The sequence below is a fragment of the Pelecanus crispus genome, chromosome 5, assembly GCF_030463565.1.
Source record: "Pelecanus crispus isolate bPelCri1 chromosome 5, bPelCri1.pri, whole genome shotgun sequence".
Classification (NCBI taxonomy): Eukaryota; Metazoa; Chordata; class Aves; order Pelecaniformes; family Pelecanidae; genus Pelecanus; species Pelecanus crispus.
Window position 1 is genome coordinate 24,097,007 of NC_134647.1, and position 15,725 is coordinate 24,112,731.

The window sequence follows — 15,725 nt, forward strand, 5'->3', positions numbered from 1 at the left end:
TGGAGGCTTTGATTTGCGATTAGCCGGTTGCTGACCGTCCCGTCGGGCCGGACGTGCCTGGCCCTGGCACTTAGAGGCTACCGGAGCAGGACCCGGTCCTGTGAAATGCGGGATAGCCTTGGAGATAAGCAAGTGACATCCAGAAGTACCCCAGACCCGCGGCAGCAGCGGTGCGGTTTTGGTCCAAATAACTTGCCCGTAAATGTAGGCGGCTGCGGTCCTGTGCCGAGGGCTGGCCGGAGGCGCCTGCAGGCGACCGGGGCTGCTCCGCACCGGCTCCCTCAGCGGCTCAGGGCAGGAGGAAGCAGCTTTCTTACAGCTTTACAATCTGCTGCTTGTTTGCACTCGAGTACAGCGAGCTGTCGGCTCTAATAGTTTCTCACAGCATCTTTTCAAAAAGCGTGTCGTCTGTCCGTCCGTCCGTCCCCCCCCCCCCGAACTCGGCTGACACCGCGGGGCAGCCGCTCAGCTCCGTCCGCCCCGAGAGGAGCTCGGAAAGCCCTAAAACCTGAAAAAACAAACCATGCAGCCAACAAGTTTACAAAAACGCAGAGGTTAAGCAGCGCGCTGCGGCCGCGGGAAGGCGAGGGGGGCCCGGCACTGCCCGGGGGGGGGGGGGGTATATTTTGTTTCCCGCCGCCCGGCCGCGCTGTCCCCTCCGAGGGGGGGGCTGGGGGCAGCTGGGGGTCCCGCGCGTCCCGGGGGCACGCCAGGGGGGCATCCCGGGGGTTTTGGCCGCGCCGGGAGCCCCTGGATGGCACCGCAGGCGCTAAGCTGCTGCCCGTCCCCTGCCCCTCCGCCGGGCCGCCGCCGCCTCCCGCCCCGCACCCACCGCGGCGTGGGTGGGGTGGGGGCCGCTGGCAGCTCCTCGTAGTCGCTGTTTGCTCCGAAGCCCCCCCGGTAACTCTGACGGGACTGCGGGTTTTACCGGCCGCTGCGGAGCGGCGGCGGCCAGGCGCTGGCATTGGCGGCGCACGCCCGTAATCCTAATTACGAACGAGAGCAGAGGGACGCCTGGGCTGGGAGGGGGGGGGCCGGCGCCTCGCACAAGCCCTTCCCGCGGGAGGTCTCGCCGGGCAAGCACGATGAGAGCCCCGACGGGGCGATCGCCCCCGCGGGGGGGGGGGGGGGGGCGGCCCCTCCGCGCCCGCCGAAGCCGCGCTGCCCGGGGCGGGCATCGCACGGAGGGGCGGCGGCGGCGGCCCTGCCGCGGAGGACGGGTGCGAGCAGAGCCGCGCCGTGCGGTCCGCGGGGTTTTGGCTAACGCGAGGGGGGAGCTCCGGGCGGGCTGCGGGGCCCGACGGCCGGCGGGACTGTGGATCGCCCCGGGAGTCTTCTGCGCCCGGCCGAGCGGAGGAGGTGGCGGCAGAGCCGGCGAGCTCGGAGCAGCCTCCCCCCCCCCGCCCCGCAGCCGCCGGGCTGGAGGCCGGCGAAGGCGCCGGGGCTGCCGGGGCGCCCCGTCCCCCCCTTCGGAGAAGCGCGCAGGGCCGCCGCGGGGGGTCACTTACATCGCCGGGGGGGGGCAGAGCCGCCCGAGGAGTCCGTGGGGGGACACACCGCTGCTGCCCCTTCCCGCGCCAAGCCGCCGCGGTTTGGTGAAAACGAACTTTGCGCATCGCAAGCAAAACACACACCAGGGGGAAAAAAAAAAAAGAAAAAAAAAAAAAAAAAGGAGGGGGCAGGAAGTAAAAGAGGCGTTAGGAAATGGGCAATTAAAACCGACAGAGCCACTAATGAAAAAATGGGGGGGAAAAAAAAAAAACCCAAAACAACCAAGACCAGGACCAAGACCAGGAGCAGAGGGGCTCGGTCTTGGCAGCTTTGCGCAGTCATGAGCCGGTTGCTTCACGGCCCGTCGCTGCCCGACGGAGCCTGAACACCGTGCGGGCGCTGCCGGGGGTGCCCCGGTGCCGGTGCCGGTGCCGGCGGCGGGGGAAGGCAGGTCGGCTCTGAAACCGCCAACGACATCAGCGCCGCGATTTGCTTTGAACGTTCACTTTTATTGGTGTTCTCCCTTTGCCAAAATGTGCTTGATTACATAGATGTGGTGCCGTGATAACTGCGCACCCTAGACAGCCTAGGTGTAACCGGGAAAGTTCAGCCCAGGCCAGATCAAATCCCAGGCTGTTTAACGCTGAAAGGCTGCATGTTGCTATTAGTGTTAAATATATGGCTAATTATGCGTATGAAAATTAAACATCAGTGTTATGCTAATGGGGCCGCCTTCAGCTGTGGATCAGAGCACTTGAGACTAGCATTTAATCAAATGAATCAGTAACTAATACATCTGCACGTGTGAACTTTCACAAGATCATTTTCCTGTTACAGTCACACCGCTGAATTATGAAAGAAATAATTATCAACACTTTCTAATTATCTAACAAAGTAATTTGGGATTCATCGTGGGCTTTCTGGGGAGGATCTCCCAAGTCCCACCTCATTTACGGCTCACGCACGCGGAAGTTTGCATTTTAAGCTCAAATGCGCCGTTTGGCTCGTCCAGGGCGATCTTTGTTTTGTTGGGTTTTGTTGGGGTTTTGGGGTTTGGGGTTTTTTATTTTTTTTTTCCCCCTTATCAGAACAACGACGGCAAGAGCGGAGCGGCGCGTTCCGGGAGGTGCGGGCGGCGCTGGGCCCCGCAGGCCGGCGCGGAGAGCCCCTGCGCGCCCGCGGAGTGTGCGCGGCCGGGCAGGCGGGGGCCGCCCGCTTTGTCTGCCGGAGCGGAGCGGCGCGGCGCGGAGTGGGGCCCGGGCGGCGGGCCGGCACCCCCGCAGCCCACCCGGGCCGGCGGAGCGCGGCTGCCGCCCCCTCCGCGCCGCTGCGCGGCGAGGGGCGGAGGAGAAGGGCGGAGGGCGGCGCGCTGCTCCCGCCGTGCCCCGGCTCGGCGCCCCCCGTCGCCGGCGGCGGGAGCGGGCGGCCCGCGATGGGAGCGGCGGGCCCGGGCGGCTCCTCGGCCGGGGAGCGGAGCCGGGGAGCGGCGCGGAGCGGAGCGGAGCGGGGCGGCGGGCGCCGAGCGGTGCCGCCGGTGCCGTCGGGGCGTGCGGCCGGCGCTCGGGGACGCGCGGCGCTGCCAGCCCGGCTTCTCCGCGCTCACCGGGGTCCGGGCGAGCCCCGAGCGCCTCGGACCAATCCAAAGCGATTATGCAAGACGGCGGACCAATCAGCTCCGCCAGCTCATGAATATTCATAGGCTTGGCTGAGTCAAAGCTTTTAGGCGAGTTTGTGTAGATCTACAGCATCATGCTTAGACTTTTCAAAGAGACAAACTCCATTTTCTTATGAATGGAAAGTGAAAAACCCTGTTCCGCTTAAATTGGGTTCTTTCCTGTCCTGAGAAACACAACAGACCCCAAAAAGGCAAGCTGAAGAGAGAACACACACACAGACCAAGCGACAAGAAATGACCATGACTACCATGCCAGAGAGTCTAAATAGCCCCGTCTCAGGGAAGGCTGTCTTTATGGAGTTTGGGCCGCCCAGCCAGCAAATGTCTCCTTCTCCCATGTCCCACGGACACTATTCCATGCACTGTTTACACTCCGCGGGCCACTCTCAGCCTGACAGCTCGTACAGCACAGCTTCGTCCTTCTCCCGACCGCTGGGCTACCCCTATGTGAACTCGGTCAGCAGCCACTCGACCAACCCCTACATCAGTTCAGTGCAGTCCTACCCCAACAGCTCCAGCCTGACTCAGACCCGGTTAGAGGAGACAGGTAGGTGCACTCGGCTTTGGGGAGGGGGGGAGGGGGGAGGGAAGGCAGGGAGGGAGGGAGGCTGCTTGTATCAAAAAAAAAAAAAAAAAATCTATCGGGGGGGGGGGGGAATTAAATTAAATTACAAAATATTAGCCAGGAGAGGCTGAGGATCACAGGGGAGCAGTACACAGAGCACACAATGCCCGGCTGGAAAAGAAATCAACCCAGATGTGCAAGTATTAGTCTTCGTAATTATTTATTGCGTAGCGCTATAAACAATGTATGCAATTAAGGGTAATTAAACCTAAACTGCAGCCTGTAAAAATAGCAAACTTTCTCTGGGAAGAAGCCTGGGCTGCCATAATCGCCCGGAGCCTTTGTTAGCGTTACTCGAGCTTCACTTTTCTTCCTCCTCATTATTCTTATTGTTGATGTTGCTGCTGTTATTGTTACTATTGCTGCTGCTATTGCTGTTACTGCTATTATTACTATTGCTGCTATTATTATTATTTATTCTGCATCGTTTGTGGTTTGTAGGGGCCGAATCCGAGAAAAGCACTGTGGTAGAAGGAGGGGAAGTTCGCTTTAATGGGAAAGGGAAAAAAATCCGCAAACCCAGGACTATTTATTCCAGTTTGCAGCTGCAGGCTTTGAACAGGCGGTTCCAGCAAACTCAGTACCTGGCTCTCCCCGAAAGAGCCGAGCTCGCAGCCTCTCTGGGACTCACCCAGACCCAGGTACAGCTCCGAAGGAGCCGGCCCCTCTCCCGTGTCCTCCCCCTGTCCCCCACCGGAGACCCCACGCGTGATGCAGACGGGTCACAGCCGCGGGCAACGGGGCCCGGAGCGACACGGGGGGTGGGGGTGGGGATCCTTACCGGGTGGTTTGGCATCACAAAATGGCAACGGGCACAACAGCCACGGGGGGCGGGGGGGGGGGGGGGGGGATAAGGGGGAGAAGCTGGGGGCTGCAGGGCGCGGGGGTCCCGGGGAGGGGGGGGGGGGGGGCCTGCAGGACCGTACCGAGGGATGCTGAGCCCTGTCCCCTTCCCGTTTGCAGGTAAAGATTTGGTTTCAGAACAAGCGCTCCAAATTTAAGAAGCTGATGAAGCAAGGAGGGGCCGCCCTGGAGAGCAGCGCCTTGACCAACGGCAGGGCTCTCTCGGGCAGCTCGCCACCGGTGCCCCCGGTGTGGAATACCACCTCCGCCTCCGGTAAGGCCTCGTCGGGGACCCCGGGAACCTACATCCCCAGCTACACGTCGTGGTATCCTTCGGCTCACCAAGAAGCTATGCAGCAGCCGCAGCTGATGTGATTATAAACCCGTTTTCCCCTACCGCAAGCACTATCGGTCCCGAAAAGAATTAAAATTATTCCGAAAAAAAAAAAAAAAAAAAAAGAAATTAAGTAAAATAAAAGGAACGGGGGGAAAAAAGGAAAAAAACAAAAAAAAAAAAAGAGGGGGGAAGAGAGAGGAAAACCACAAAGGAAACCCAAGCAAACAAACAAACAAACAGGAGGCCTCTTGCCCACCCAGCCAGCCGGCCGCTGCGCTGTCGCTGGGTGCCGGGGAGCACAGATGTGATGCGGGCCGGTTCCCAGCGCCGACAGCTGCCCGAGCGGCCCCGAGCGCCGCGCAACAGCCCGGGAGCAGAGCGAGCGCCGGCCGCGGCTTTGTGGGACAATCAGAAAAAGATGTTTGGGGGGCGGGGGGAAAAGCCCTCTCCTCTGTCCTGTCTGTCTGTCTGTGTCTGTTGAAATGTAGGTCATTTATTTACTACCCCGATCTGACGGTCTCTCCGCTTGCAAGGGGGAAGGAAGCTGTACGATTTCCAGAGCTGCTTTCCCTCGACGTCTTCTGTACCTTTCACTAGCCATCTGTATATTTTTTTTTTTTCTTGTTGTTAAAAGGGGAAGACAGGGGGTTTATTTATTGATTTAAATTACCACTACGAGCGTGCTAGAAACGAACGGACAATCCGGCTTGCTGAGCGCACTGCTCGGACGCACAGTTTACTTTAAACAAAACCACACACGGTCCCGCGGCCCCCCCCCCGCCCCCCGTAAATCACCACAGGAGAAGGATGCGATTTTTAACTTTTACAATAACTTTTATACTTCGCTGGCGTGGAGAGGTTTGGCCCGAGCGGGTTGCATTTCTCGCGTACGTAACAAAGGAAATAAATGCACATTGTTTGGTACTCTGAAGTGGAAGCGCAGCAGCTGCCGAGCGCTTTGCCGGGGTGAAGCGAGGCGCGGAGGACGGAACGAGAGCCCCGAGGGCGGCGGCGGCGGCGGCGGCGGGGGGCGGGGGGGGACGGGGACCCGCCGGGCGGGCGCAGCCGCGCAGCTCCGCGCAGCCCCGGCGGGGCTTCCCCGCCGAAAGCCGGCCCGGAGTCGAAATGCACAAACCGACGTGCAGGAGCTACTCGCTGTACATATTTTATTCTTAATTATTATTATTATTATTGTTCTGTAAACATGTTGCACAAATTTAGCCCTTTTTTAATTATTATTATTATTATTATTATTATTATTTCCGTTCTGTTTCGTGTGGCTGTAAAACATGATGCTTTGTGTACTGAGATCTTGACATTTTACTTGTGAAACTCGGAAGATGTGATAAACTGAGCTCGGCTGTGTTTAGTGTTCTATATGTCAAAGTTTAGTTTTATATTGAGAATGTTAACTTATTGCTTTGTATCTGGGGAAGGAAAAGGAAAAAACAAAACAAAACAAAACAAAACAAAACAAACACACAAATCTTTGTACATAAGTTATAAAGTTTCTTTGAGACAGTAAAATTATGGTTTGGAAAAAGAGACACGCGTGCTCCCTGTCTCGTAGGGCGCGGGGCGCGGGCCATGCTCGGCGCTCGGCGGCGGCGGTAACCGGGAGGCGAGGCGGGGGCCGGGGCCGGCGCGGCTCGGCCCGGGCAGCCTGTCCCCGGGTGCGGCGGGCCGCTGGGCGGAGGGGCGGCTGGGGCCGGGAAGGGCGCCCGGGCCGGGAGGGGGCTGCGGGCGGGCGGGCCGGCCCCCGCCCCGACGGGCAGGCCGGCGGCCGGAGCCGCGCATCCCCTCGGCGGCGGAGCCGTCCCGGCGCCGCCGCGCCCGCTCCCCGGGGCGGCCCTGCGCCGCTCGGGGCGGAAGGGAGCGGGGGGCGGCGGGGCTTGGCCGGCTGGGTCCCGGGGGAGCGGGGTGCAGCCCCGCGGGGGCAAGGCTCGCCCGCCCCGAAACCCGCCGCCGCTCGCACCCGCGCAGCGCTGCGCGGCAGCGCGGTTTGCGCCCAGGCGCGCACCCGCGGCGGCGCGCCCAGGCCGGCCCGGGAAATGCCTCCCAGCTCCGCGTCTGCCGCCGTGCCGCGGCCCCGGGCCGGCCCCGCGCAGCCCGGAGCCCCGAGCGGAGCGGGAGCGGGAGCGGGAGCGGGAGCGGGGCGGCCCCAGGACCCGCGCAGCCCCCGCGGCGGCTGCGGCCGGAGACCAAGCGCCTTCGACCGGACAGGAACGGGGTGGCCGAGCAGCTCGGAGCGCTTTAAAGATATATTAGCTTCTCCTAATTCAATAACGCCTTGCTAACAGTTCAAATAGAGAAATTATTAGTTTTCTCTCAGCGAGGCGGTCTTGAGTTAGAGTCTATTATCATTGTACATTCGAAAATGTTAATCTCAATACAGGCCTAATTAATTCTGCCTTGTTGCTGACAAGTAGTTCATCAAATATCTGATTCGAAGATTTTCATAATGAGGATATTAATTAAACTATGAATAATCCAAAGGTGCTTATATTGAAACAATACCTCATTACAATGATTAAGTCCTGATTTCGAATATTATACCTTTAACAATTGTCACCCCGCAAACACAACCTTATGGATGAGCCTGTAAATGGCAAAATGCAATTTTGGGATATATTTTTTCCTTGTTGGGGGGGAAAAAAAAAAAAGTGCCCCTCATTTTCAAACACTTCTGAAATAGGTTACACACAGCTTAATGATGATCAAAATGACTCTTTTCTGCAAAAAAAGACCCCAAAGTGCGCGTACAGCTGCAAACCCAAGAGGGTCAGCATCATTTCACTGTATTCTCTTCTTGATTACAAGCCGAGCCCATCAAACACAACATAATTACAGTAATTTCAGGTTTATTTATTCTAATGCAGTTTCCCCATCTCTCTGGTAATTATGAGCAATTTTTTCGCCCAGGGAATCTTTTTGCATTAACAAAAGAGATAACGCACTGAAAGCCAAATTTGCTGTGCATTGAGAAAAGCGAAGAAAAAAAAAATAAAATAGGTGCGAGCTGCCATCTCTGCAATTCTCCTATATTGGAGCTCTGCAAATTGCTTGCAGGTGTATGGAGCAGAGCTGTCAATAGGAAGGGGCTTCCAAATTAGCAAATGCACAATGTTGAAGTAATGAAGACAGACTTAGCAAAATTGCCAAACAACAGATACCTCTTTAATATCTTCCACCCAAAAAGAAAAAGGAAAAAAAAAAAAAAAAATCCCTTTGGAGTGTCCCTGCGAACACCCTTGAATGGCTGGGGATGTTGTGCATGTGTCAATCTATTTGCAGAGCACAGAGCGGCCCCTGAAACTAGAAAAAAAATCAAATATCAGAGCCCAAGCCCGTTTGCATCCGGAATTTGCTCCCTTCGTTTGACAGAGGGGGATAAGACATCCCCGCCGCCGCCCGCTCCGCTCTCCCCGCCGCCGGCCGCCTGCCCCGCTCCCGCCACCGCCGCCGCTCTCACGCCGGTGCAAAAAGTGCCACGTCCCCCCCCCCCCACCCCCACCCCGCGCCGCTGCCCTCCCCTCCCGCCGGCTCCCGGCTCCCGGCTGGGAACCGGGCAGCACCGCTCCCCTCTGCCAGGCACCGACAAGCGCACACACCGCCAAGCCAGCACCGCAACCGAGCGCGCCCCGGCGCCGGCAGCCCCCGGCCCCCGCGGCAGCCCCGGGCGGCGAGTGCCCCCGCTCCGCCCCGCCGCCGCTCTGCCCGCGCAGCGCTCCGCGCCCCGCCGCGGCTCGGCTCGGCTCGGCCCGCCGCATGCCCCGGCGCGGCTGGGCTCTGCGCGGCGCCCCCGCCGCCCCGCTCCCTTCCCGGCGGGAAGTTTTGCGGGGAGAGCGGGACGGCGGAGCCGCTCCCGGCGCGCCCCCCCCCCCCCCCTCCGCGGCCCGCGCGGGGAATCCGTCCACGTCGCGCCCCGTGCACTCACCTACCCCCGCGGGAAAGGAGCCTGTGTCGCCGCCCTTACCTTCCGCCTCAGTCCCTGAGGCTCGGGGCACAGCTCTTTGCTTTACAACAAACCAAAGGAGCGAAGGCGGCTTTTTGCTACGAAAGTTACAGGAGCGAGGGAGTGCGAGAGACAGGGAGAGGATCGGGGAGGGAGAAGGAAAGCGGAGGGGGGGGGGGGGGGGAGGAAAAAAAAAAAAAAAAAACCCTGAAAAAAAGAAGCCGAGCACAATAATAATATCCTGAGAGTGCAAATGTGGATTGAGATCCCCCAGAGATGCACATGCCTCTGAGCGCAGCAGCCTTTTTGCAGCTCTGCTCTTGCAGAATATGACTGAAATTTTCTGCTATATAGCCTCTGTCTTTATAGCTGATGAAAAAAATTGCAGATTATTAGCATAAATGTTTACTCTTCATTACGCTGATGACATTGTGCACTCGAGATCTTGGTAATCTTTGGGAAAATTATGAGTAATTTTTAAAAATTTTAAAGCAGCAGCAGTTACCATGCAATTCAGGCTAATTCTGCGTAGGCTCCGAACGGATATAATTATCGAGGAGTCAAGATGTTATGCTAAAAACTATGCATTGATATTCCCATTTATTATGTACATACAACTTTGACAATGTTGATGCTTGAAATAGCAGGAAATTGTCTTGCGCAAAAATTACAGTCCATATTAGGACATGTGAAATTGCGAAGAATTATATAGTAATTGCAGGCTTTCAGATGGGAGAGCCAGAATGCTCAAACTAGTGCAAATGTGGATAAAATTACAGATCAGAGCAAAAATTAGGGAAAAAAGGGGTCTGGGATTTTTCAAGTTGGCTATAGGATTCCGGAAGTGTCTAATGCCACATGATTGCTGCAGCTTTAGGGGAGACATTCATGCCTCAAATAACTCCTTTTGCCAGAGCCGCTTTAATTGAATTTCTCGTGCTTTTTCTTTTCACCGGGGCAAATGAGTAAATTGCCTACCCACGGCACAAGCCCGGCCGGCCCCGCCCGTGCGCCGGGGAGGCAGACGGTGCCCCTCGCCCGGGCGGCTGCCGGGACGGCCCCCCCCGGACCGGGCTGGCCGCGGAGCCGTCACTTACCCCGGCCGCCCCCCCGGGGCCGGGCCCGACGGGGCGGGGGGGGGGGGGGGGGCCGTCGGCGCTGGGACGTGGGGCGGAATCGGCCCAGCCCCCCCCCCTCCCCAAAGCCTCCCCGGAGCGCTGGGGGGGCAGGGGCAGCTCTCGCCCCTCGGCTGCCCCGCTCCCCGCGGCCGCGGGCGGCAGAGCCCCGCGGAGCCGCCGCCTTGGGCGGGGGCACACGGCTGGCAGCGGCGCCTGCCCCGGTCCTACCGGGCAGGAAAAGAGGACGAAAAAAGAGATTACAAACGCACACATCTCTACACGTTTGCGTCTACGGTGCGTGCCTTCGCCGTCCCCAGCGCCGTGTGAGCCGCAGCCCAAGCCCGCGCCGGCAGCGGGCGAAATGCGGAGCCTGGAAGGGCTCCGGGAGCTGCGGGGACGCTGCAGCGGGAAGCGCCAGCACCCCGACGCACGCAGCAGGAGCGGGCAGCCCAGGGAGAGCTGCTGCTAGCCGGCAGCAGAGAAAGACTAGTAATAAAATAATAAATAACTCAAGAGGAGAGGGAAAGCGCGGAGGGCAACAGGGGCGGCCCACGGTCTCCAGCGTCCCGCGGCGGGGTGCTCCGCTCCCGGAGCGCTGCCCAGCGCCCCCCGGCTGGGCAGGGCCCCGCCCCGGGGACCCCGCGCCGCTGTCGGCATCCTGCCCGACCCCCCGGGGCCCAGCCGCGCTCCGCACCGCACCGCTGCACCGGGCTGGAGTCGCTGGGCGAGGAGGGACGGCGGGGAGGGGACGCGGGTACGGGGTGGGGGCAGCTGTTTTGGGGGAAGTTTATTTAAACAGCGAGAAGCGCTTGGAAAAACGACGGGGCTGGGGAGTGCTGTCCCCGTCCCGGCGATGTCCCGCGCCCACGATTTCCCCTTGCATCCCGGACGAGCGGTTTAGCAAAACTTGTCGCCTGGCAGAGGGGTGTCCCAGCGCCCCCCCATCCCCCCCCCCCCCCCGGGGCCCGCGGAGGCACCGTGCGCTGCCGGGAGCGCAGCCCCTGCCAGCCCGTGGGGGCGGGGGGCTCGGCGGTGCTGTCTCGACACGCGTGCCCCCGCCACGCGTGCCCCCGTCTCTGGAGGCGGCCACGCCGCCTTCCCCCCCCGCCCCGCTCCCTGCCCGCCGCCCCAGCGCTTCCCCGCCAGCGGGGAAACTCCTTCCCCCCGGCCCGAGCGGGCGGCCGAGGCCGCTGCCGCCGGGTCCCCCCGCGGCCGGCGGGGGGGATGATGCGGGGGGGGAGGTGCGGGCCGGTCCGGTCCTGCTGTTTCCCGGGGCGGCTGCGGGCTCTGCTCCCCGTCCGCGCCGCCGGGGCAGCGCCGGGGCCGGCGGGCAGCTGCCGCTTCCCCCTTTGTCTCTCCCGCTCCCTCCTCCCGCCGCCTTTGCAGCCGCCTCTCTCGTCCTCCAACACCCCCCCCGCTTCTCTTTCCCTCACTCCTCCTTCGCCCCTCTGCTGCCTCCCCACCCCCCCCGCCCCCAAACTTTCCCCAAGCTCTCAGGAGCAATCCGCCCTTCTGCCCCCCCCCCCCCCCCCCTCCGGCGTGTCCCCTGTGGGGCCGCCCCCCGCCCCGCTCCTTCCCCGGCCCCGCCCGGGCTCCTCATGCCAGGGCCTGTCGGGAGAGTCCCTGTCGGGAGAGTCCCTGTCGGGAGAGTCCCGGCCGGGCTGCGCATTCCCGGCCCCGGGCGAGCTGGCCCGGGCCTCTGCACCGTGGCTGCAGCGGGATCCCCCGCGCCGGTCCCTCTGCCCCCGCACCCTCCGAGGCTGGCGAGGCCCTTGGGGCGACAAGGGGCAGAGACCCCCCCCCCCCCACCTCCCTTTACTCCTTCCAGCCGCCAGGACCTCCAGGGATGCAGCCCGGAGGGGTTCACCCCTCAGGGTAGAGCTTGGAGGGGCACAACCGGGAGGGGTACGTCCCGAGGGGGATGGCCTAGAAGGGGGGGGTTCAGCTCGGAGGGGTGCAGGGAGGGGTGCAGGGAGGGGTACGGGGCTTCCCAGAGGGCTACATCCCGGAGGTGTCCAGCCCTGGAGGGATACATCCCAGGGGGGTTCAGCTATGAGGGGTGAAGCCTGGAGGGCTACAGCCCAGAGGGGTCCACCCTGAGGGGCCCAGCCCTCCAGGGGCTCATCCCGGCGAGGCCCAGCCGGTGCCTCCAGCCCTCGAAGGGCCACAGGAGGGGCTCGGGGGTAGCCACCAGCTCCGGCCCACGCACAGCTCCCACGCAGGCTACGGTCCTGGGTGCCACCGACGAGGTGTGGGGGGGGCGGAATTTCCCCGGGGCAGGGCTGCGCCCGGGGCCAGCTGCAGGCGTACTGCGGTCCCCGGCCACGGCCCTGCCCCGAACCCCCGTGGCCCGGCTGGGGGGCGGCAGGAGCCAGTCCCGGGCGCGATGTCGCTGGCGCCAGCAGGCGGGGGGGCGGGGGACGGACGGCTCTGGGCTGCTGCAGGCAGCGCTGAGTGATTCATGGCCTCGCCGAGAAGACTGGCAGGGGCGAGATTTTATTGTAGACGGGAATGGAGAGGGGGGGAAGAAATGGGGAAGTTGCCGGCTTGCGGCAACAGTTGCAGCAGGGAGGGGGTGGAGGGGACGCAGCTCTCCCCCCCAGAGAGCGCTGGGGTCCGGATCGACACCCCCAACCTCCCCCATCCCCAAAGAAACTCAGCGCGGGCACCATGGAAACAATAATTTATTTAAATAATCTCTGCTTATTGTAAAAGAAACATTAAAGAGTGTTTAAGTTTTCCATAATAAATAACCAAAAATACCCTTTTTGTTCGGTTTTTTTTTTTTTTTTTCCACGACTCTAGACATCAAACGGCGCAGGGGCAGGACCAGTGGCTGGGTTACCGGCGGGGGGAGCGGAGGGGAGGGCTCGCCGCGGCTCGGCGCCCGCCCCGGGGAGGCCCCGTCGGGGCACGAAACCCGCCCGGAGGCACGGCGCGGGCGGGAGCCCCCCCCGCCGCGGGGGGCAGAGCCACGCCGGCCCCGCCGCCCGCGCCCGGCCCCCCCCCGCCGGACGGCTTCGTTCACGGCTACAAACGATAACGTAAACACGGGAGGCTCTCGTTTTAAATCTACATATAAAAATTATTTATCTTTTTTTTTTTAACATTTTATTTTTTTTAACCCCCAACATCAAAGTGAGGTCATCCGCAAAGGCACCTATCAACTTTAAAAAAATAAAAAATAAAGTTAACCAAAGTTCTGCACCGGTGGTTTGATGAAAAGGCCGGGGAGGAGGGAGGGGGACGGAGGGAGGGGAGGTGGGAGCTTGTTCCGCAGCGTGGTTATTTTGGCGGCGGGAGGGCGGACCCCGCGGGGGCGAGCGCACCCGGGGTCCGCCGGCGGCGGCGCGACGGGACGGGACGGGGCGCGGAGCGGCTCCTCTCCGCCGGGACGGGCCGGAGCCAGGCTTCACCAAAACACCAGTGCTGCACCTCGGTGCCCGGCGGCTGCCGGGCGCGGCCCCGCGGGCTCAAGTCTCTGCGGCGCCTAGAAGATGCCGCCGCCGCCGCCGCCGCCGCCGCCGTGGTGGTGCGGGGGCTGCGCCGGCTGCGGGAGGGGGCCGGCCGCCGGCAGGTGCGCCGGGCCGCCGGGCGCCGGCGGGTACCAGGAGTAGCTACCGAGGAAGGCGGCGGCGGGGCTGGGGCTGGCGGTACCGGCGCCGCCCGCCGTGCGCGGGTGCGGAGCGAAGTCCCAGGCGGGGGGCGAGGCGGGGGGCGGCGGCGAGGCGCTGCGGCGCGGGGGCGGCTCCGCCGGGATCTCGCCGCTCTTCCACATCTTCTTGAACTTCGAGCGGCGGTTCTGAAACCAGATCTTCACCTGCGGGGGAAGAGGGGGGCGTCAGGCGGCCGCAGGCTCCGCGGGGCCGCCCCGGCGCCCCGGGCCCCCCGCGGCGGGGCAGGGACGAGCGGCTTCCGCGGCCCCGAGCGGTCCCGGCGCTGCCTCGGCGGCGCGGCCGCTTCCCCCGCACGCCCGCCCCGGGGCCGCCGGGCCCCCCTCCCAGGCCCGCAGCCGACCCCGTGGAGGGCGAGCGGCCCCGGCGGGGCGGGACGTGCCCGGGGCCCCGCGGCGGGAGAGCCCTACCTGCGTCTGGGTGAGGCCGAGGGAGGCCGCCAGCTCCGCTCTCTCGGGCAGGGCGAGGTACTGGGTTTTCTGGAAGCGCCGCTGCAGAGCCGCCAGCTGGAAGCTGGAGTAGATGGTCCGGGGCTTCCGCACTTTCTTCGGCTTCCCGTTCACGATCCTGATCTCCGGCTCGCAGTCTTCCTTCTCTGCTGCGGCAGAAACGGCGGCCCCGGTGAGGGGAAGCGGCCCCGCCGCCCCGGGCCCTGCCCGCAGCGCGGCATCACCGCCCGCCCCGTCGGGGCGGCCCGGCGGGGGCGAGCGCCCTCCCGGCCCACCCCGGGTCCCGAGCCCCTCCTCGCCGGGCCTGGAGGGGCCGCCCGGCTCTCGCCGGTTCCCCCGAGCCGCGCCCCCCCCGGGGCTCGGACGTACCGGAGTCGTTGGCCGGAGAGGCCCTGCTGCCGTAGGGCCCGTAGGAGCCGTAGGCGCCCGCGTAGCCCAGGTCGTAGCCGGCCTTGGCGGCGTAGGGGGCGGTGCCGCCGCCCGCGTAGGGGTAGGAGCCCACCGGGCCGTAGGGCGGCCCGCCCGCCGCCCCGTGCTGCTGGTTGGTGTAGTAGCTGCTGTCGGTGGCCGTGGAGACGGGCAGCGTGGGGGACTCCTGCGGCTTGTGCAGGCCGCCGTGCTGGTGGTAGCTGCCGGCGGAGATCTGGCTGGCGTGCATGTCCGGCACCAGGCTCTCCAGCACCCCGGTCATCCCGCGCCCCCGCCCGCCGGGGCACGGGCCGCCGCCGCCCCGCGGCCGTCCCCCCCCGGGGAGAGGGGGTCAGGGCCGCGCCACCATGCTCGCCGCGCCGCGCCGCGCTGCGCTGCGCTCCGCGCCGGCGGGGCCGGGCCGGGGCGGGCAGCCGCGCTCCCGCCGCCGCCAGCGGGACGGGCTCTGCGGCGCCGCGCGCCGCCGGGACGGCATTTAACACCGGTCACGTGGCGCGGCGCACGTCACCTAGCAACAGCCAATGGGGCGCCCGGCCGCGCCGTATCCCCGCGGGTTCGCGGGGCGCGGGACGGGAGCGGCGCCGGGCGCGGGCACGAGCGGCCGCGGGGTCGAGCCCTGCGCGGGGCTGCGCGGCGCCACGCACCGGGACCGGGGACCGGGGACCGGGACCGGGACCGGGACCGGGACCGGGACCGGGGTACGGCTCATGCCGCCGCCGGCACCGTCCGACGGGGCGGTCCAACCCCCGCCGGGGAACGCTGGGGGCTGCGCCTCGGCCCGGTCGCTTCCCTCGCACTGTGCCCGGTGCGTGCCCCCGCCCGGCCGGCGACCCCCGCGAAAGGCCCGCGGCGTCCGTCGCCGCCGTGAGCGGCATCCCCGCGAGGACGCGGCCGGCGGCGGGCGCCGGTAGGACGGCAAGCGGCGGGCGGAGTGGGGTGGGGGGGGTGCCCTCAGGGATCCCTCCCGGGTGTCCTGGCCCCGGGGGATCGGCCACGTGGGGGGAGGGCTGCCCGCCCCCGCTCCGTGCCGGGGTGGGAGCGCTTTGCAGCGACACCTCCGCAACGTTAAGGCGGAGGGGGGGACACACACACACTCCGCCCGGTACACACGCACATGTGTCTCACGCAG

General features: G+C 64.0%; 2 protein-coding genes across 3 annotated transcripts; one reads left to right on the top strand and one right to left on the bottom strand.

The window, feature by feature from the left end:
• Positions 1 to 3,400: 3,400 nt before the first annotated feature.
• Positions 3,401 to 5,009, top strand: DLX1 (distal-less homeobox 1). Of its 2 annotated transcripts, XM_075711182.1 has the most exons (3): positions 3,401 to 3,713; positions 4,233 to 4,432; positions 4,755 to 5,009. In XM_075711182.1, exons 1-3 carry the CDS (start codon positions 3,401 to 3,403, stop codon positions 5,007 to 5,009), a joined length of 768 nt encoding a protein of 255 aa, XP_075567297.1. The 2 variants fall into 2 exon arrangements, with proteins under 2 accessions (XP_075567297.1, XP_075567298.1); XM_075711183.1 differs by lacking the exon at positions 4,233 to 4,432 and having other exon boundaries at positions 4,755 to 4,792.
• Positions 5,010 to 13,534: 8,525 nt separating this feature from the next.
• DLX2 (distal-less homeobox 2) lies at positions 13,535 to 14,858 on the bottom strand. Its single transcript, XM_075711387.1, has 3 exons — positions 14,537 to 14,858; positions 14,129 to 14,316; positions 13,535 to 13,864 (listed from the first exon to the last, which is right to left on the bottom strand). The coding sequence occupies exons 1-3, from the start codon at positions 14,856 to 14,858 to the stop codon at positions 13,535 to 13,537; spliced, it is 840 nt and encodes a 279-aa protein (XP_075567502.1).
• Positions 14,859 to 15,725: the final 867 nt, after the last annotated feature.

Coding starts and splice junctions, on each gene's coding strand:
- DLX1 (XM_075711182.1), top strand. CDS start 3,401: ATGACCATGACTACCATGCCAGAGAGTCTAAATAGCCCCGTCTCAGGG. Junction 3,714..4,232: donor GACCCGGTTAGAGGAGACAG/GTAGGTGCACTC, acceptor TGTGGTTTGTAG/GGGCCGAATCCGAGAAAAGC. Junction 4,433..4,754: donor TGGGACTCACCCAGACCCAG/GTACAGCTCCGA, acceptor TCCCGTTTGCAG/GTAAAGATTTGGTTTCAGAA.
- DLX2 (XM_075711387.1), bottom strand. CDS start 14,858: ATGACCGGGGTGCTGGAGAGCCTGGTGCCGGACATGCACGCCAGCCAG. Junction 14,317..14,536: donor CTCTCCGGCCAACGACTCCG/GTACGTCCGAGC, acceptor TTTCTGCCGCAG/CAGAGAAGGAAGACTGCGAG. Junction 13,865..14,128: donor TCGGCCTCACCCAGACGCAG/GTAGGGCTCTCC, acceptor CTTCCCCCGCAG/GTGAAGATCTGGTTTCAGAA.